At 34.5% G+C, this 22215-nt stretch overlaps 1 protein-coding gene across 3 annotated transcripts; it reads right to left on the bottom strand.

Annotated features, from left to right (window-relative positions):
- Positions 1 to 316: 316 nt before the first annotated feature.
- LOC113283411 (CSC1-like protein RXW8) lies at positions 317 to 12279 on the bottom strand. 3 transcript variants are annotated; one of them, XM_026532653.1, is made up of 11 exons: positions 12261 to 12279; positions 7032 to 7460; positions 6690 to 6836; positions 5684 to 5747; positions 5360 to 5605; positions 5025 to 5225; positions 4060 to 4358; positions 2574 to 2850; positions 1976 to 2257; positions 1638 to 1871; positions 317 to 1011 (listed from the first exon to the last, which is right to left on the bottom strand). In XM_026532653.1, exons 2-11 carry the CDS (start codon positions 7310 to 7312, stop codon positions 721 to 723), a joined length of 2322 nt encoding a protein of 773 aa, XP_026388438.1. In that variant the 5' UTR covers positions 7313 to 7460; positions 12261 to 12279; the 3' UTR covers positions 317 to 720. The 3 variants fall into 3 exon arrangements, with proteins under 3 accessions (XP_026388438.1, XP_026388437.1, XP_026388439.1); XM_026532652.1 differs by lacking the exon at positions 12261 to 12279 and adding an exon at positions 8403 to 8831; XM_026532654.1 differs by lacking the exons at positions 5360 to 5605; positions 12261 to 12279 and adding an exon at positions 8403 to 8838.
- Between the last annotated feature and the right edge of the window lie 9936 nt (positions 12280 to 22215).

Below are 22215 nucleotides of genomic sequence, written 5' to 3'. Positions count from 1 at the left end.
GATGAGTCAGATCTGACTCAAAACAAACATATCGACTCAGATCCAAATGAGTCAGGTGATTTCACTCAGATCCAGATGATTCAGATCCAGATGACTCAGATGAGTCAGGAGTAACCAAACATGGTGTAAGATTCCAACGAGACCGCCCAGAACCAACGCGAGATGTAACATGTAAGTTCGCGATCCCCATACCCCTGGGGCTTGAATCAGCTATTATAACTGGATCTTTTAACTCATACTTACAAACTTTTCTGGATTCCATCGACCATACCGTGGAAACCAAATACATGTAGCCAAAATCCAATCAACAACATTAAAAAGTAAAAGAATTGAATGTTGGGATCACATTCACTTCCATTAACTTGACATGTTATGCTGTTACAAAATTGACCAGCGCTATAATATCACACTGCTCTGATTCAAAACTCATCAAGAGCTAGCTATAGATGCCTAATGGAGAAGGAGACAGATCCCGTTGAAACACAAATGTTTCGAAAGTGGTAAAGTTTAATAAAATCACTACTTAACCGTGGTGATACAATTACAGACACCAACTTACAAAACATAAAAGCCATCATATACAAACCATAGAGAAATCAGACGTCCTTTACCATTGTGGGATTCTTTTTTCCTCTTTCTTTTTTACCTGTACTTTTCTTTTTGCTATTTATGTTTCTATCTTATGCCTCTAGGTTGAAATGGACATTCCACCAATTTGGCTTACTTGGGTGTTTGGTGTTGGCTCCTCCTCTCATGAAAACTAAGCATAGAAAGCCAGGTAACTACTTGTTGCATTCCATTCAAATTAAGACTTCCAAGGGTTGGGTATCCCAAACCTTGCCTCACTTCCTTGTCTTCGTCCAAAGAATGTGATTTAGTTGAATGTGTAGACTCTTCCACTTTAGCAATCTCGTCACTAAGTGAGAATTGACAATATTTCGTGTTCAGTTGTTCATGGAACTCTTCCATATCTCCATGCTGTTCATCTCGTCTATCCATCTCTATGAGATCCTGTGTTGCAAAGAATTAACACATTACTTTAATATTATTAAGACAAATAAATGAGCAAACAGGAAAACCTGAAGGTCACGGATGACAAACTGAAAAAATAAGGATCTTTTCGACTGTTCAAGAGTTATGAGAGCTCAATCAATGGCTCGAGAGAAGCATCTTAATCATGTGATCAAGTTCACTTACGTTTAAAAAACAACAGCTGTTCTTACTTGAGGAAGAGGGTGGTTGTACCGACATTTATGTAAACTGGGCCTAAGTCCAAATCTTGGTTTCACAAATTAACGATTTTTGGTCTGAAAGTTCATCAATATTTGTAAATGGAACACCTTGTAGATTGACAGTAGAAACTATTTACAAATGTTGGGGTCTCTTTAACAAAAACAGGTGTCCCTTCTATAACAGTCTGGTGTAGGAAAAAGAAGAGAAATATGATTCTAGCTGTTATTTTATGCCAACTAGTTTGAAGAACGATACAATATTCCTCTGTTTTCACTGACAATGTTTGATGGTGCAGATTCAGTTCCAGCTAGTCAAAACACCAGGTCAATGAAAAAAAGGGGCATTGTGCATCTTACGGTGCACAAAATTGCATTATTTCAATGTAAAATAGCTTTCAGTTTTACCTGTGCTGTGAAATTCTTAAATATGGGACTAAACCGCTTTCTGCAATACTCGTTGAAGAGCAGAGTCAGTATGACGAGTGGAATGGTGAAACCTGAAGCCACTGGAGATTTCTTTAGACCAAAAACTCCCAGAGCTATTATTTGTGACAATACCAGTGAGAAGATCGTAGCGTTGTGCACAATAGGCCAATATTGTCCCCCCGTCTCGTACTTTGCAAAATACACATTGAGAAACTACATAATGGTAATAACGGTAATCATTACTGCAAATGGTAGAAATAATGCAGTCATCTAGCAGAGAGGAAGAAAGAGCAGAAAGTAAAAAATTATACGCTCACCTGATTCCTATACACAATGTAAGCCATAAAGAAGTAAACCAGCAAGAAAGGCAATATTAAGGGTTCCAAGATGGCAGAGGTGAAACCAAGGAGCCCGAAAAGGAGAACCCTTGGTACTTCAGTATGGTACGGAAATGATAGAGCGCAGTCAGGATGATGAATATTTCTCATCTGCTGTTTGAATTTATAGAAAATATTGCACAGAAGACCAAAAGGCTGCACGATTTCAGTGCATATACTGGCCCAACCAGATGTCAGAACATAGGTGATGAAAAACGTTGCCTGCGCAATCATTGAACACAAATAAAAAATTCAACAGTAAGCCATTAAGCGTCAAACATAGCTGATAACAGACCTCAACACTGGCTAATTATCCTTCATTGCCAGGATAAAAGAAAACAGAAGTTGACACAGTTAAAGTACAGAAGTTTTTGTAAGTAAATCAAGTGCGTACTAGTAGCCGCTGAAAATGCAATAACAAGACTAATGAAGGGCCAAAAATACGGCACCTAAGAAGAGAAAATACAATATCAAAGATGAAACTCAATTTCAAAGTTAAAAGCCACTAAATGTAACAGAAATTAGGGGGAACAGTTACCTGCTGTGGTACGGCTTTTGCTAATTCGGTAGGAATGTCTTTTACACTAGTAATCACATGTATCTGGCTGATGACAGAACCGGAAAAAACATTAACAAAGAAGACATTCCAGATTGTGAAGTACAAAACTTTGATACACGCACTCTTTTTCCGTGCACTTCGAGATATAGAACCTTCCATGGCTGAAAACAGCATCATCAATGGAGGTACACTATATAAAAATAACATCAATATTACACTTGGTAGGTAACCTGTCACCAATTGCCTTACGTACTTCCTGCACATATAGATGGATCCTGGGAGTTAGTTCCCACGTTTCTTTACACAATTCTTATTCATTTCTATATCAAATATGCAAGACTATTGAAAAGTGTGCTGAAGAGTTTCGTCACGTGTAGTAAATCCTCCAAAACTATTTCAAATCAAATTTCTATTAAGCTAGGTAAATATCCACCTAGCCACAAGAGTGGGGCATACTTTATATCCAATTCGAAGACTGTTCACATGAAGAATAGCAAGAGAATCTAAGATGGGACAAGAACTCAAATCAGCATAAAACAAACCTCACCTAATTTTCCCAATTAAAAGTTAATACCCAAAACCAGTCACAGTTCCTATTAGTCCATTTTTGATTACGCGATTGCTATATTACATTATGTAAGTCGTCCAATAAGTACATAATCCAACAATAAGAACTCAAGATGCTGTCAACAAAATTAAAAAAAAAAAAAATTTGATTGGCGATGGCATGTGAATTAAATCTACTAAAAACTAAGTTTTGTATGTAGACATAAAAAAGCAAGTGGTTATAATTAAATAGATAAAGCAACACATCTTCCGGTTTTTCTCTGAAGTGGCAATTTTGAAAGAAAATTGACAACTTCCTAAAATTTCAAATTCAACGCCATCAATGATTTGGTTGGTTTTCAAAAGAAACATTTCAGAAAATACCTAACACGGCGTTTCGAAAGATGCAAATCGCATTGATATAAACAGAAAGTACCCGCATACTGACGAGCTTCAGTAATAATAAAACAGAAGCAAACCTTCAATGTATGGTGTTAACTTGTTAACCATATACACTGTAAGGAGTGGCCTTTCATCTACGGGTTTCAAACAGAACAGCCACACATAGTTTCTTAACATCTACAACGTACAGTGTCAGCTATTGTGATGCCAAACACCTCTATAGCGAACTTGATAAACAGGAAATCAAATGTCCATGATGACATTTTAAACACTAGTGCTTGCGTTAATCTATACATAATGTTGGTTACTGTGAAAAAGATTATCATTTTGAAAGATGGATCTTTTAAGGTTGGCTTCCCATCGAAGTTTCTCCAATATAAAGCTAAAACCTCAGGTTTGGGTAAACTAATATTTAAAGTATCACAATCCACATAATGCAAACTAATCAAGATACACCTTAAACCCTGAGATACCGAAATAAACTGTTAAAACTTGATAATCATATAAATTTACTTACGTATCCAGTAAGCCCTTAAGAAATCCGAAGGTTTGTTGTAACTTGTCTAGCTGAGAAAGACCTTGGACGAGAGTCACGGGAACAAGAAACAAGAACATGAACACTGTAGTAGCTAGAAGAGTTAAGATCTTGCGAATCCATAACTGCCTGTACGGGATACAAAGGTTTGACCAATAAACATCTTGTGGTTCTGGAGCCAAATCAGTGACCCAAATCATCGGATTTGATGATTGCAGAACCTTGGAAACAACAAAAGCAGCATAGCGCGTTTTGAAGAACACTAAGGCAGCAGCGCATTCCTGCGAAAATAATCAACAATATTATCAAAATTAATGAAGGTTATCTCAATCCTGGCCGCTTCACATAGAAAAATCAAGCAAGATATGTGCATCTTTTGAAGATAACAAATAATAAAGGACATGACTGTTACTTACAAAAATAATGACTAAAGTAACTACAGATGTACAGAAGTACTGGAAACAAATATAGGCAATTTGCGAACAATTTTTTTATTTGTTTAACCTCTATGGTTAGCATGATTTTGTCTCTTAGTGAGTTCGTAGGTATAACTTATGAAGATGTCTACAAAGAATATTTTAGGGCCAGAAATTTCCCTGTTGAATCAAGAATTTATTGTGACTACCTTTTTCGACTTTATTAACTTTTTGGGTGATAAGTCTCTCCTCTAGTCATATAAACTACTGATATGAACCTTTTAAAGCAATAAGAAACCCTATACTATTATAACTCCATCTAAGAGTAGCTGCTAAAAGAATTCTTAGGAAGTATGAAAATGGCTACTACCGGGCAAGTAAACGTTTGACCGCACACAGAATAGAGAAAAAACAAACAAACATAATAGAATTCAAAACACTTGAAGGTATAAAGAAAGGACTGACACGCATTAAACAGAGTAAGCAAAAAAAACTACAACCAGGGTCATCCAAACCAGATTGATATACAACCTCACGGCTCCTTGTTGAATCTAAGTGGGAAAGGCCAGGTTTGTTCTCCTCAATGATGATACTCTCATTTCTAGAGAGCATCTTGAAAGAGTGTGCTGTTCCACCACATAGACCACATCTTACAAAACTCGGTTGACAACTCGAGTCTATAGAAGCAGATGCAAAGTGTGATATCCCCTTGTATACCTTTTCTGCATCACTCTGGAAACAGGCAAATCCCACACGTCAGAAACTAAGTCCAGCCAAATAGAATAAGATATACAATTGATACCAATAAATAAATCCCATGCTATATAAAACAACAAAACAGAAAGTGTTTTGCAAAAGCTATGCACCATCAGTTTTTGTACTGTTCCAGACCGATAAACCATCTGGTGTGATAAGTAGCTGGATGCATAATAGTTTGTGAAAAAGTCTGTTACAGTGTCACTGTATGTTTTTCCTGATGACCACGGAATGGAGCGAACAAGAACTGTAAAATGACTAGGGTTCAGTTTTGAAGGAGCTTCAGCAAAATGACTAGGGTTTGCAGGATCTTTAGCAATCTGTGCAAGTCTCATTCTAGAAAGGCTCTTGTACTCCTACAAAGATACAGCAATGTTATCTAAGAGCAGAAAATGCAAAACGAACTTAAAGATTACCATAAGACAAGCACTTACAAAGTAAAGAAGGATGCAGGCTGCAAAGGATATGATATATAACGCGAGACAGTGAACCCAAAGCCTGCAAGGGTAAAAGACATATTTTAGTAATATTATTGGCTGATACCTGAGGGTACACGAGGATTATGTTGGTACCCAAATCGGATTCTCTGATACCCATATCAGATACTTTCCAAAAGGCTTATCAAAAACTTATTAGTTTTTAAAGGTTTTCCCAGCAATTTGTTTGTAAAGGGCCCTCTCTTGCTTTCACGTGCTTTGTACATGTGAAGTGGAGAAACACTTGAAAAAGAAAGTGAAGGAGTTTACTCCCCACATAAAGAGGGTTGAGAGAGGAACTTCAAAGTTCCCTAACAATGTGGGATTGACATGTTGTGAGATATAGGTGTACAATGAGTGTTTTTTGGGATTAAATTGAATTTGTGTGCTCTAATACAATTATTATTTCCTATAAAATTACACTAACAAAATTATATGTATGTCTAATCGGCCATTTTTTTAAAATGCCAGATCGGATTCACCGGCACGTATCGGTATCGGACACCCTTACCAGTATCTATGCAACCCGGGGATCGACCATGACGAGGCGATTATTTTGATGTTTCGGCTTTATGGATGCAGCAACACTATGCACTAATAGCAGATGTACCAATTGCAATAGAGTAGAATCTAAAAAAAATGATTTATAGCTTTGTACTTCTGAAGGATTTAAAAAACACTACCGTTATACATATTGATTTCTAATTTCTATAAGTCAGATAACAACTTCTGAAGCTGAAGCCCAAATCCTGGTGGCTAGTGTGCAACTACAACATATAACTCAGAGATCAAAATTCCTGGCTAGCATAAATTCCTAACCCTGTAAGTGACGGCAAATAAAAATCCTAAATGGTAAGAAGAGTCTCGACACACAAATCTACACATGTCCAAGAGTTATAACTAGTTAAACGTTACAAAAATGATTGATAGAGCATTTAAGAATTAAGAATTGTTGATTTCATACCATTTTGATCCTTCTTGAACATTTGTAATGGTAAACACATCCAGTGACTCTGATGGTATTTGCTTATGTATCATCTGTTGCCCATAGTAATTCAATGGAAGCACAAGAAACATGCAAATAATAGCGGCAACGGAGAAGATCCTTATGCTGTATAAAATACAATTACAAACACATTAGGTAGTACGCAGATAAGTAAAACTGAAACTTGATTCCAAAATATGCTCAACCCTCACAAATTTGCAAGTTATTTCTGTTATCTACTTCAAGTGGTAGAAGCAAAAGAATAATTAGGTGCAACATTATCTCTTCCCTTGGCATGGTTTTAAGGAAAAAATGTATTACCTGAAAACAAGTAGTCTAAGGAAAGCAACGGCATCTAGGCCACCAATTGCCAAAATTTCATCTTCAGATGTAGACCAAGCCGTTGCTATCCATCTTGGGGAAGGAACAAATCTTTCAAACCAAAAGGGGTCAGTACGTTTGAGGTGCTCTTGAATAAGTCTTCGCCCGAAGTAGACACCAATATTTCCAGGTTGTTTTCTCAATATAGAATACAGTGACAGGAGGACTACACATACAGCTATGTTGATGCCCGCAGAAGTTAAAAGAGCAGAGATAAACATCACTATCCACTGCAGAGGATACTAAGAATCATTTTTCTACAGACAGGAATGATGGAAGGATTCGTGACATCTTCATCAATAGGCTGAAACAGACACGGGATAACCAGTATTGCAGGAATGTAATGAGCCTCGGCAGGCAAACAGATTCCTAGACGCACAAGTGGCAAACAATAAATGTCAGGAAACACAGATATTCAAGATATGTACATCTAACTCCAGTATCTAAAATCCCAAATGAAAATAAAGTTACTGAAATTTCAACTACTATAGCAAACACTGATGTTATATGAATCTTACAATGTCCTCCTAGGTCAGTTGGTTGCCAACAAAATCTACATCAATTCTTAGATATTGGGACGACCATTGATCCAAGGCCCAAAGAAGAACATTAGACACTCATCACTAGTTTTCACTCACATAATTCTCAAAACAACAGGATAACCAAATCGACAATGCTCCAAGAGATAAGCTGATGGAAATACCATAGCGGATACGTAGTGCATCAGACAGAATCCCACATGCATCGACAATAATATAGACAGTAGACTAGAATATTAACTTATAGCATACCAACTACCAATACAAATTCTAGGGTGCAAATACCGCATTAAGAATCATAACAATTATACTGGAAGCCTATAAAAGCACTGGCAGTGGCAAGGATTAATAAGACACTGCAGCTTTAAGGAATACTCGTCCATTGAAATAATATCTAATAATTCCACCAGAATCTACTGAATTCAATGTGTTATCAAGTGATCATCTACGAACCCTATCCAATATCAACTCCCTTGTACTTGTTAGTCAATGCATTTCCACTCCATTTTAGGGGGATTTTGCACTCAGAACTCAAATATTATAAGTCCTAACATACTCAGTTCTAATTTTGGTTGTTGCCACATGAAACATTCCCTTCAATATCTTTTTACATACGAAAGTACTCACACTTTGTTTTCCACTATTTTGCTCCAATATCATATAAATTCAATACAATTTTACGAACAAAATAAAGAAGTCATTGGCCCTAAACACCAGAAATCAACAACAGAATCCATAAATATCAAACAGAAAGTATGTTAATTACAGTTACCTTAATAGAGTTTCCAATCCAATAATAGAAGAAGAAGGAGAGAATGATTTACCCACAAGAAGAACTGAGAGAAGAGAAAGTTAGATACTTAGATAGAAATGGAAATCAAGTTCCTTTTATTTACAAATAATGGAAAAAGGCGATAACGACTCTTCTCCGGAAAGGCAAGCTGTAGAATCCCCGAGAAGCAATGATTTAATTCAACTATACGATTTCGAATTTTATAATTAAAAAAATATAAAAATCAATATCTTCTTTAATTTCACGCTCGTTCGTTTCAAACTTGACATATGAAGAGCCCTAAGAATGCGGTTGAAGATGAAGAAGAACTAACTATCGTCGGCAGAATTCCACGTGGGGGATGTACGGTTTTCGGGTTATCAGCAAATTTACACGTGGAACAGTGTGGGTGAAGTGTATGATGTACTAAAGGAGTCGGGATTTTTTATTTAGGGGGTACGTCCGAACTTCGCTGTAGACAACCACTAAGTTTGGAATTGGGTGTCGGAGTCCGTGAGAAAAGAAAATACTAGAGTCTTATAGAAAATGGACAAGTACAATAAGTTGAAGGAAAATTGGGGTGATGAGGAATGTGGTGACGTGGACTAAATGGATGACAAAGGTATTACTTTTTAATAAAATACTTGCATCATATATATGACCTTAATGACACTATTGTCGTTACTTTCTATCGCAACGTTATTTTATCACAATTTTGACATCTAACCCTGGATTTTGTTATCGCCATTTAGCATTTAGAATTGCAACCAACCATTGTACTAACCCATCAAAGAAATAAAAAACAATTTTGGCGTTTATAAAACTGGAAGATAATGGATACGAAGCTAACATTTCGGCGGTATGTTTTTCTTATTGTTAATTTGCTACCAAATATTAGCACAATCCGATATATCGAACTCACCATCTTCTAATTTCAGTTTTGATTGTTAATTTACAACGACCGATTTTCGAAGTGTTAGATCACGATGTTATATTTTTTTTGGATTGTGCTCATTTTTAATGCAAGTTTAGAGTTTTTAGTAAAAATATATCACCAAAATATAAAACGCCACTTCATTATCGTTAGAGTTTTATAGAAAAATAGGCGTAAAAAAATGTGAGAAAGTATATAAACAACATTATGGACGAATAAAATCTTAAGACTAAAAAACAGTTTATTTTTACCTCCTCGGATTTGAACCATGTGAAAGAGAAAGTCTTATATACTTGAATAGTTGTTAGGATTCGGATAAGTACATCAGGATAAATGAACTGTACATGTTAGCGAATAACGTGTTATGAACTAAATTGATGTTCGAAGTGCTTTGAGCAAGATTTATAAAGGCTGATACCAATATTGGCGGGGATGATACCATCATGTTCCCAACCCACCTCCACTGGTAAGGGATACCCATAAAATAGATAAAAATACAAAACTACCCCCACTTGTTTATAACCACCCACATATTCTAGTCGTTCTTTTCCCGCCAGTGGCAATGATCGGTAGAAACCATATCGGGAAAAACTAGATCGGAGAAAACTAGAACAGAGGTTGAAAAAGTTTAAAAAAAAATTAGATAGCAGCAGTAATTAGTGTGTTCTGAAACCATTCAGAAGGACTAATTTAATCTGACTCAAATGAATATTATTAGGACTAATTTAGTACGACTCAAATGAATATCAGTAGGACTAATTTAGTCCGACTCCATAAGTAGGAAACTCGAAACAATATCAGTAGGAATTAGTTCGATAAGTTCCAACAACCAACATTCAAGAATTCCCAACGTAAGTCGTTGTATAATAAGTTCATATATATTACATGTAAGCATAACCATATAGACATGTTTCTTTTACAAAAAGTATGATTATATGTCACCACCAAAATACTTAATACTTGCATCAGTGATCCACTGAGTTGCAGTTAGATTTTATGCATGTTAATGATGCAAGTTGCAAAAAACAGCAAAAAAACTTCTACTTTCATTTCCAAACATCTTAATCATCCTCAACATTGAAAGAGACATTATCAGAGGCCCGTTGTCTTTGAAGGCCATCAAGATAATTCCACTGAGAAATTACCATCTCATATTGAGCTAGCCACTCCTCGGAAACAGGGGTGTGAGGTGTCGGGGTATTCTTCAAAATTGGGTACAGAATTATTATCATAATCCACTTGAAACAAAACAGTGTTAGGAATTCGATTATTGAAGTCAAATTTAATTTTCCCTAACTTTTTATTCGATTACAAAAAAAAAAAAAAAAAAAAAAAAAAAAAAACTAAAAATGTTTATCAAAACCATAACCTAGAATAAAATATATCGACTTACTGGTGTGTTTGTATGATGATCAACTTGGGAATCATCTTTTTCATCCTTTAAGAGCAACTGCAGTGGTGCGATCAAAACCAAAGATCAAAGATCAAAAAAAAGACCAAAGTTTGGGTTTAGTCCGTGTTGTGACGCAACGGTACATGATTAAAATTTCGTCAGGCGGACTTTAAAAGTCCGCCCCATTTTTTTTTTGTAAAATTTCATCAGGCGGACTTTAAAAGTCCGCCCCATTTTTTGTAAATTTCATCAGGCGGACTTTAAAAGTCCGCCCCATTAAAATTTCATCAGGCGGACTTTAAAAGTCCGCCCCATTCTTTGTAACTTTCATCAGGCGGACTTTAAAAGTCCGCCTCATTCTTTTTTTTTTTTTAATTTGAATTTTCATCGGGCGTAATTTAAATCTCCGCCCGTTAACAAGCGTACTTTAAATTTACGCCCAGCAACAAGCGTACTTTAAATTTACGCCCGACTATATTAGAATTTGGGATTTGGTCGCGACCATATTTGGTCTGGAATTTGATCTTTGGTTGGGATTTGATCTTTACTCCGTCCCAATGTGTTACGATCTCATCCCAAATTTTTGGTTATACTCGCCCACTGTGGATGCTCTAACAGACCAATAATATCACTATAGAGCTCTCCGTCAAAACTATCATTTTTTTTCCGCCTTCTGAGAAATCAAATCCTCCAAAACTATCATCTTCCACACCCGAATTCTCCGGAGAAAAGTTGTCATCTTCATGCTCAAAAGTTACCATTCCTTTTACTTTACTGTTCCAGAGAATTTTAAGAGGAAAGTGAATGCTCTTATCGTTGATTTTAGGTTAGATATTTTTTCTGATTTTGGGAAAGTGTATAAACGAAGAAGATAAACTACTAGGGATATTAAGGGAATTCGAATGAAATTGGTTAAGGGTTATCCTCGTTTTAGAAGTCCAATTTGTGGTCTTCATGAATTGACTGAGTCCGGTATCAGCCTCGCCAATTTCAGTATCAGCCTTTATAAATCGTGGCTTTGAGTATGGACTAAATTGATGACCAAAAAAAAAGTATTTATATCATAGATGTGTCGATGGCTATACAGTTCTACATTGACTAATTCTTTGGCCTAAATCTATAATATAACTTGAAATTCGGGTTAGTGGTAATTGATTTTGAGTGGGATATCCACACTCTAGTATGATATCAGAGCTAGACTCATACATATGAACGCCCAGAAGGATTTTTGTACGAGGTCTACATGTAGGGAATGCCCAAAGGGATATGTTACATGTGAAGAGCGCATGTTGGGGATGAAATGATGAGGGTACTAAGTACACCACGATCGTTTCGTATCAATCTACTATGGACATACCTAGTGTACTCTTACAAAACAATACCCTCCAACAGATTATTTCAACAATATGTAACTTGGTAAATAAATTAAGTTCATGACCCAACCAATTTATATGAGATCGTACCAAGTTTGTTTAACATACAAATATAGTTACATTAATTATCAAACAGAAAGTATGTTAATTACAGTTACCTTAATAGAGTTTCCAATCTAATAATAGAAGAAGAAGGAGGGAATGATTTACCCACAAGAATAAAACAAAGAGAAGTGAAAGTTAGACACTTAACTAGAAAAGGAAATCAAGTTCCTTTTATTTACAAATGAAGGAAAAAGGCGATAACTACTCTTCTCTTAAAAGACAAGCTGTAGAATCCCCAAGAAGCAATAATTTAATTCAACTTAAGATTTCGATTTTTTTAAATTAAAATAGGGAAAAATATCTTTCGGTCCTTTTTTAGGTGGTCCCATGTCTGTTTAGTACTTTGGGAAAACGCCTTTACTGTTTGGTTCATAATTACTTAAAAATATTAAATGGACAAAAGTACCCTTCCGTGTTAATTTCTACTCTCTTTTTTTTGTAGCAGTTCATTCTTTAAAATGAACTCCTGTTAATTTCTACTTATTTTTTCAGAAATCACCTAAAAAAATCAGATTTCATTCCAGAAATGAACCCCATATAAAAAACTAAAAAAACAGAGTTCATTCCAGAAATGAACTCCATATAAAAAACTAAAAAACAGAGTTCATTCCAGAAATGAACTCCATATAAAAAGCTAAAAAAAAAAAGAGTTCATTCCAGAAATGAACTCCATATAAAAAGCTAAAAAAAACAGAGTTCATTCCAGAAATGAACTTCATATAAAAAACTAAAAAAACAGAGCTCATTCCAGAAATGAACTCCATATAAAAAGCTAAAAAAACAGAGTTCATGCCAGAAATGAACTCCATATAAAAAGCTAAAAAAACAGAGTTCATCCAAACAGTAGAGATGAAAAAAGAGACAGAAAAACTACATCTTCTTCCAAAACTAAATCATCATCATCATCTTTGGCTTCATCTTCCTCTTCTTCAACAGCAGCAGAAAATCAACAAAAAGCAAAAAAGAAACACAAAAACTTCATCATCATCATCTTCTTTATCGTCTTCATCATCATCATCATCAACAATAACATTAGCAGAGAAAAAGAGCTCAAAAACATCGTCGTTCATCATCATCTTCTTCTTCATCATGAGTAGAGAAAAAAAAATGGGGAAAAGAAAAAACTAGATCTCGAAATAAAGAAGAGAGAGAATGTAAATCTGAAAATAAAGAAGAGAGAGAAAATGAATATGAAAATAAAATATATTTTTTTTTTGTGTATATATGGACTCAGAAGGGTATTTCTGCCACTACAAGATGACAATTACATCATCCATGACGTCACCTTAGGACCAAATCACTATTTCTAGGACCAAACTATAATATACCAGTTTCTCACCCGTGAGATGCACGGGTCTGTTTATTGTTTATGGAATATTTAATGCTCTTTTTATATAGAGAATATATTACACAACCAAATAGTGCAAGAAAATAAAATAAACAAAATTACATAAGTTCTGATCAGAGTTATCTTTATTATAATCTATTGTTAAACAAAAACAAACTTTAAAGCACAATTCAAAATTCTTGATAGTAAAAAAAAATTATTTTATTTTTAGCTCTGCAAATAACAAAGAATTGATTGAAGATAGCAAGCAAGGTAAATTTAAACTATTTAGTCGAGATTAAACTTCTTTTGGTTAATTGAATAAAAGCATACCATTCGTATCAAATCGAAGATTCACACCCCTTTTTCCTATGGTTTCTTTGTTGTCTTTGTATGTCTCTTCTTCTTCTTTTTTGTCGATGTGAAGCTCTTCAAGGTAGAGATAAGTTTACTTTGCCTTTTCATACTGTTCCGCAAGTCTTCTTTGTTCTTCTTTTTGTGAATTTGTTGTTTTCTGCCATTTTTTGTTGTTATCTTTAATTGCCGCGTGTAGGTAGTGATACTCGTACTTGTATATATATTACGAAGCTCTTCTAGCTTTATCATATTATTTTGTTTGGGGGGATAAAGATCGCTTACACTTGGTTTTTGTATACAGAGGATAATTCGGGTTTAAAGTTTTTTCTCTCTCCATATTTTGTTTCCATATTTTATCTAAGTTTTGGTTAAATTCTAAAGATATCTTCATTACACGAAAAACATATATTTCGTGTTTATTTAGAGTTTCTAAACAGACGTGGTTTATTTAGGGTAAGAAAGATTTCGTTTTACACGTGCTTTGTTTTACCCTAATCTAGAATATAACTATTGAAATTAATTTACTACTTGATTTACTACTTGAAATTAACGACAGCAAAGATCTAAATTCATATGGTAATTATCCCACACCATGTAAAGGATGATGAGAAGATTGATTACCCTACGATCAGTTTGTAAATATTCTGGACAAAACTAATAAATTAAGGGTCAATTCAGTCCATAAATAACAGAGAATATCTTCTATTACACGAAAACTACTTCACAATAACGTTTCAAGTAAAATAATTTATTCGTTGTTCTGAAAATGGTACCATAAGAGAAAAACTATAAGAACTATAACGTTTACAAAAAGAGAAACCATAACAAAGTTGGAATTGTTTGTGATTTCTAAAAATCCCATTTAAGAAAATCTATTCCAAATAAAAATAAAAGCAAAACTCATTCCTAAGAAAAATTAAAAGAAAATCTCTAATTAAGGACCTAAATTATTTTAACCTTTTATTCATGATTCTCATTCCTATAGGTCACTGCTTGAAGAATAATACGGTCTATAGACCCGGTATTTTCACGAATGCGTTGATGGACAATAGTTTTGGTATATCCATCTTGTAAATCATTCTTTTTGATGGTGGTGATTTTTGATTTTGATGGTTCCATAGTTGTATTTGAAATGCCAATGTATGTCGGATAGTTATTTTCATCGCAGATTTTCTCTGAATATATCTCGCATATTTTCTATGAATAGATCCAATCTATACCTCGTATCCTTGCTTGATTTCAGAACCGTCACATTTCTGAAATAAAGTAAATTCAGATTATACAATTACACACTGCAAGACACCGTATTATGCTACACAACTCTACCCTAAATACTCTTATGGACTATTGTTTAGTAGTTGATTGATAATACTAATCTTGTCCAGCGAAGAAACTAATCAAAACTCATATTCAGCGATCATTATAAGATTCACAAAGACTTTTTCCCTTTTTGTTTTAATACCTCAATAACATATAACAATGGATCATCCGTACAAATAATATTCTTTCAACTTGTCGAGTGCACTTTTTACCGATGCAAATCTCGCATAATAGTCACAAATAAACCCCCAGAAAAAGTCAAAATATTTACGGATCGTTGATAAAATTACCTGTTCTTACGCACCACCAGTTGTTAGACATCCTACATCATTTGTATCATGTTGGTCTACTACCACCTAATATCATTTTTATCACCATCTCTCCTTCACAGACTGCTATCACCAGCTACACGCTACTTGCTCGCTTCTGTCCATGACTCCAGCGAAGCAAAGTTTTCTTTTATTTGCATTCTACAAAACAACGCAAAATTCTTGAATTGATTTGTAGTAGATTTCAGAAAAATAAACGTACAATGGAATGAGAAAAAACAAAAAGCTTAAAAATCAACATAAATCAAAATATTTCTAATAGATTACATACCCCATAGCAGCAGCGGGCAAAAAAGAAGCAACACCAGCTGGAGAGAGAAAAAAGAAGAAGAAATCGTTTACATTTTTTAGTGATACCTGCTAAAAAAAAGTAACAAACATCATATGACAAAAAAAATTGCTTCAAAACTAAAAATCAGATGACAAAACCGTAAAACAAAATATAAAAAAAAAGTAAAGCGAGAACCGACACAAAATAGAAAGAGTACCATGCGCGAAAATATATTAGGAATCCCATTAGAATGACATTTGCAGCGCCAAGGTTTCAAGGATACCTGCAAATTACCAGATTCTTTATATAAATTAGTTTTATTTATGGGAAGTGAGAAGCGGTTTTGAAGATGTTGCTTGGCTTAAGCTCTAATAATTTATATAAAGACACTTCCCATAAATAAAAAGATTTTGTTTTGAAAAGAATACTAATCAATATCTAAATATATTTGAGATTCTTTTATCTTTGGATAGCTGTTCTTTTTCCCATATTGTGTACTTTGGATTACATTTGGCAAGTTCAGGCTATAAAAATCAGTGTTTACCTAATTTATGTAATATTTTATTTCTATAAAAAAAAATTTTCATCCATTAATAAATTATTTATTGGAATAAAGGAACGAATTCATACAGAGCTTTTGGTTGGTAGCCTGATCACAAGCTGGACAATTATTTTTGGATAGTTATATCTATTGGTTGGACTATTTTTTCCAATTTTGAGTATCTTCTAGACGTCCAAAAATCTATACTTATCGGATTCTATCTTACTCAAAAAATGCAACTTGCCTAAATTTCATTTTTCCTGATAAAGTTGACGAAACAACTTTCCTAATTTTTGGGGTTGAAAATCCTTTAGCCGTCTGTTTTGCTTTTTTTTTTCTCTCTGCAAATTTTATTTTACGGTGATTTTTACTCCTAATGATGTTGTATTATTTTTACCTGTACAGGATTAACAAACCCTTTTGTAAACCCTCAAAAGAAGATTTCTTGACTCATGTGTGACATCTACAAATCAGGTATTTTCTTTTAATGATCAATATAAATTTTGTATTTTCTTTTAATAGCAACTGAAAGTGTAATGGCACTTAGTACGTCAAAAACTACAAAATATTCTAATAAGGGTTCTGCTGCAGGCCTGATAGAATCTCTCTCTGCAATGAGAATGGTTCCCTTTTCAAAGGAAGAGGGGCAAGATATTTCTAATAATCTTGCAGATAATCACAAAGAGACTAACATTAGAAAAATTTAATGTGAATCTTTTTCTCATGTCTATCGTTAATTTGTGGACTTGCATTTTGTTTTTGTATTTGGTTGTGGCGTCTCAAATTTTTGTTGCTCTTGAGATACCCTGTCCTGCAAGTTAGCTTTAGCTTTAGTTTTTTTCTTTTTTCTTTGGGGGTAAATTATATGAGTGGTCTTTTTGTTTCTCAATCTAATTATATGTAAAGAAAAAAAATACAACTACAATTCTTATTTTCAAAAGAAAATGATAGATTTTTTTATGAGTGGAAGGGAAGAACAAAAATACCACGCACACTGCCTCCCTCCAAAAGTCAATCACGAGTATGCAAATGAGGCACTCTACGAACCCAAATACATGCCCCTCTGCAAACTTAACCAATACTGTAGTTCCATTTTTTTCATAATTAATTAAATTTCCAACAAACATCGATGATACAAAACATTGAACAAACAACTAATTAAGCATATATCAGGGATAGGAAAAACAGCCTGACTAACCGCCATAGCCGTAGATGATCCAGTTAACATACAAAAACAACTTAGCACTAGATGAAATCCAACTTAAATTATACCCTTGGTCCTCCACACGCTGAAAATATCATCAAGAATTGCAAAAAAGAAAGAATGACTTCATATTTTATTACCGCAAAATCATTAAAACATAATAAAATAATATATGAGAAGAATATGCACGTATGTACATATTACCAGCCATTATCGCGCGGAGATAATGTATATGCTAGATATATAACTATAAACGGGCAAACTAAATTTTGCAAACATAATAGATGAGTCTTCTTCACTTCTAGATCCTTTTATCTTTCTTACATCAATCAAGATCTATTTAGTTATCTGTAATAACATAAGAAGCGGGAAAATAAACAAAGAACAATCATATATACACGATCGATAATAAAATTGATCAGAAAACCTTAATTTTCCGATGATTTAGCAACAGTTGAAGAAGTAACAACCTTAAATAAACAATGACAAGAGTTGCAAAACATGTTTTACGCCCAAAACATACGGTGTTTGGTTTGATATTCATAGACGCATTTATGTGTTTATTTTGTTCTCAATGTTCTGTATTGTTAGACTCGATTAAATACTTATTGTGTTATTTTATGTTTTTGTAGATGTTTTTGGAAAAATAAGCTCTTGCGGCGAAATTGGCTCGAAAAGTGGTGTTTTACACCCTAGGATAGAGTACTAAAGACACCCCAGAAATGCATCGGAGGAACCCAGAAAAATTACTAAAGGCACCCCAAGGGACATGTATTATTCGGACTCCAGCAACGGATAAGGGAGCGACCACTGGATAAGGGGTGACCTTCTTCACAAATTCAAAAAATATATTTTGGCGGGAAAATATTTGCTCTTCACTGGCAGATTTTCTCGATTGCATTTGGACGTGATTTTGTGCGATTCAATCGCTGAAACTTTGTGGAAAGATGTGATATATCATAATAAAGATGGTATAGGTGTTTGGTTCGACCATAATTGGCTTGAATTGGCTAAGCAATCCACGAGCTGGAAAAAGGGGAATACGTGCAGGGAAGAGTTGTTCATGGGATTCAACATGTTTGTACGTGTTTGGATGGAGTTGGGATGCTGTAGAAACTTGTTTGGAGTGTGTTCCACATCAACAGAAGCGCGGAAGAGGAATTAAAGGAAAGAAAATCCCATATTTCTTTGAAAAAAGAAAGAAAATATCCCGAGTAAAAGAAGATTATTTGGGATTAATGGAGGAGATTCAACGCGTGTTTTTGGTTTAAATAGGTTCCCTGGGAGTCCTAGAGGGGGTGTCGAGAGTTGGAGGTCGAGAGGATAGCTCGGGAGCAAGAAATCACGAGTTGATCAAACTCTGTTTCTGCTGCTGCTGATGATGAAGAACACCAAGAACACGAAGAACAGACTGGCGTAGACAGTCGTTAATCAACAGTGTCTAAGACGCACACTAGAGGGTCGCAATGCAGTCTCAACATCAGCATCACCTGTCTCTTATCGTTCTTTTTGTGACGCCTTCTGTGGGTCGTACATTCACTGTTTTACTCATTTTTATCATTTTAATCAACTTTTGAGCAACAAACATGTATTTTGAGCAAGTGATTAATATGAGAAGCTAAATACCAACACTGGGACGACGGATGGAGCCCTATTTCACGCATGTGGTAATTTTAATAATTCTTTTTATGACTTATGCACTTGTTTTTAATTGATTTATGGTTCGAATTAATTAGTTATCATTTTATTTGATGGGTCATTCTTGCTTAAATGTTTGATGTTCCATGCTTACGATTTATAACTAATATTTTGAGAATCTATATGGGCAAAGAATAAGAGTCCATATTTTTAATATTTGAGCTATAACTGCATGGAATTATTATTTGAATCACATGAATGGAATTTCGTGAAATTCTTAGTCCCAGTACCTCTCACCATTGTTAATATTTTTTTTTGTATATAATTTTATTAAACCTTTAAATTTAATCTTCACAAATCTTTGAGTTCGAATCCTATTTACTACAACAACGACTCTCAAAAACTATAATCATTTTGGCGTCGCCGACGCGGATTTGTGCTTAGGTATAATTTTTAGGTTTTTATTATTTTTTATTATTCCATTTGTTCTTTTTACGTCTCTTTGGTTGTGTCTTTGTATTATAGGTTTGAAGTTGGATACTAAAGACCTTGGAATCAAAGCTTAAAGCTAAAAGAGAAGGAAAAAAGACAAAGCAAAAAAAATAAAGAAAAAAGAGAGAGATTTATTTATTTTTATTTTTTTAAGAGACTTTCCATTTTTTTTTTGTAATTATTATTATTATTTTTTGTATTTCTTTTCATTGGACTGGACCTTGGACAATTTATTTTAATTTTAAACCCTATGGAAGGGTTATATAAAAAAAAAAAAAAGAATTGATCAGGATTCTTTCGATGTTTCCATCAAGAGGATATGGCGAAACTACCATGTTTTCTTTTTCTAACACCTGAGCTCTGTGCTTTTATGAATAGAATCTTTAGATGTTTCCATCTAATCAGATTGGTTCCTCAAATCCTACAACCAAAATGCTTTCATCCACTTAGGTTAGTTAGTGCCAACCTTAATAGGCATAAATTTGTAGTCTCTGGAGCTTATTTATTGCAACTAAGAACTTTCTCCCATACCCCCAAACTTAAATCTAACATTGTCCTCAATGTTCTAAAGATGAAATTAAAAGCATGAACAAGGAGAAACTGTTACCAATGAAGCAAAAGAGATAAGGAAAGATATTACTGCGTCGCATGAATATTGGGTTACCTCCAAAGAAGTGCTAAGTTTAAAGTCTTCAGCCAGACTAAGCAAGGATTAGTCACCACGTAGAATCATATAGTAGTAGCCGGAATAACTGTGGGTCATCTGGATCAAAAAGTGTTACCCACAAGAAGAGGAAACTGCAACAGACCAAGAAGATACCGAACATACCCTTGCTTAAGACAACTACATCTAGTTGTGGTTCAGGTTCAGGCTCTATAAAAGGGTCTAAATAAAAGGTTTTCATCGGTTGGATTTCCTCAAAGTTAAGATCCGTTTCAGGTATTAGAGTCTGGAAAAACTCAACTAAGAACTTAGAAGCACATAACAACAACCTGAGTAATTGGGGATCCTCTAAGTCAATTAGATTTGACTCACAAATTTGACCATAATGAGAGTAGTGGTCATTCTTAAGCAAATGTGTCGATTCTAATTTCCTAAAGCATTTAGGTTTAGTCTCACAACTTAATATTCGACACATTTGGAATATAAACGTTCCCACAGTTGGAAGAAAACTATTTGGTGGGAAAATAAAGTCAATCTGGGGATCATAGCCTGGGCAAACCACATCAACCAGTGGATGGGTTTCTAACGACTGAACTTCTTCCTGGACATCATTAGGTTCGGGAAAACGAGTATGAAGGTAATTTTGTAAAATTGTCGAGGCAGAGATATCAAGTCCTAAGTGAAGGGACTTTCTGAGAGTTAAAGGTAAGGCACTAGGAAGGTGATAATCACCCCCAAACTTAGAGTTTTCAGTGTCTCTAGATATACTAGTTACAATCTCCCTAATTTCTGGATCATTAGATTCTTGAAAATGGTCAATTGATTCTTCTAATTTATTATCAGGTAGTGCATCTTTACTCATATCTACGGGTATATCTTCTTCATCTAATATTATTGTTTCTAAGTCGCTAGACTCTAAAACAACTTTTTCGGAATAAACCCGTTCCTCTAAACCACTATCGGCTTCGTAATCAAAAGGAAAAACTACATCATCTAAAACGGTGGTATCCCTAATCAAATCCTCGTCCTTTTGAATAGATGAATAATCATAAAAATTATTTGGATTTGAACTAGATATAATATAATCATTATAAAGCTCAATTGGATTAATAGATTCCTGATCACTATGCCTACATATTTCAGATTCTTCATTACTACTATCCTCATCATCATAATAGTACAAAGATGATTGAACCTTATCTAAATAAGTAGTGTCTTTTATTCTAGCCTCGTCCTCTAAATTAGGCAAATATTCACTATTGATATCAAGGGTAGAATTAGAAACCCTATTTTGGAAATTTAGATTATTTCGAGCAGCATTAGCCAACTGTTCATTTTCTGCCTCTAGACGTGCCTGAATTTCACTGAGCATAACACTTATACGTTCACCATTCTCGTTTATCATCTCAGAATATCGTGTACACTCTTCTTTTGAACTATTCATTGCAACTAAACGTTTATACGTCCTTTCAATCCGTTGTTGGGTCTCTTCTAGAGATGGAACAGGTTCAGAAATATCATAATCAGGACTAGTTTCCAAAAACGAGTAACCAGTACTACAATGTTCCTGATTTTCTTGCTCGTAAGACCAATTTGCGTGTGGATAGTAATTGGGCTCACCATGGTATGAACCATAACCTTGAAAAGGTTGGCATTCCCAACTACTATTCCCACCATGGTCATAAAAATGATGATGTCCATATTCAAATTCAGATCGATACTCATTGTATTGGCTTCTGTCATACCAGTTCGACATTCTTAATTACAAGGGAATTTTATACAATCACAAACAAGGATGACTGGACCAAATCAAACCTAGTGATTTCTAGCAAACAAAAAGCATGATGGCTCCACTTAGATTGTTT

Source organism: Papaver somniferum, chromosome 5 (assembly GCF_003573695.1).
Source record: "Papaver somniferum cultivar HN1 chromosome 5, ASM357369v1, whole genome shotgun sequence".
NCBI lineage: Eukaryota > Viridiplantae > Streptophyta > Magnoliopsida > Ranunculales > Papaveraceae > Papaver > Papaver somniferum.
Note: the sequence above shows the minus strand (reverse complement) of the source record. Positions and strands in the feature narration are given on the sequence as shown.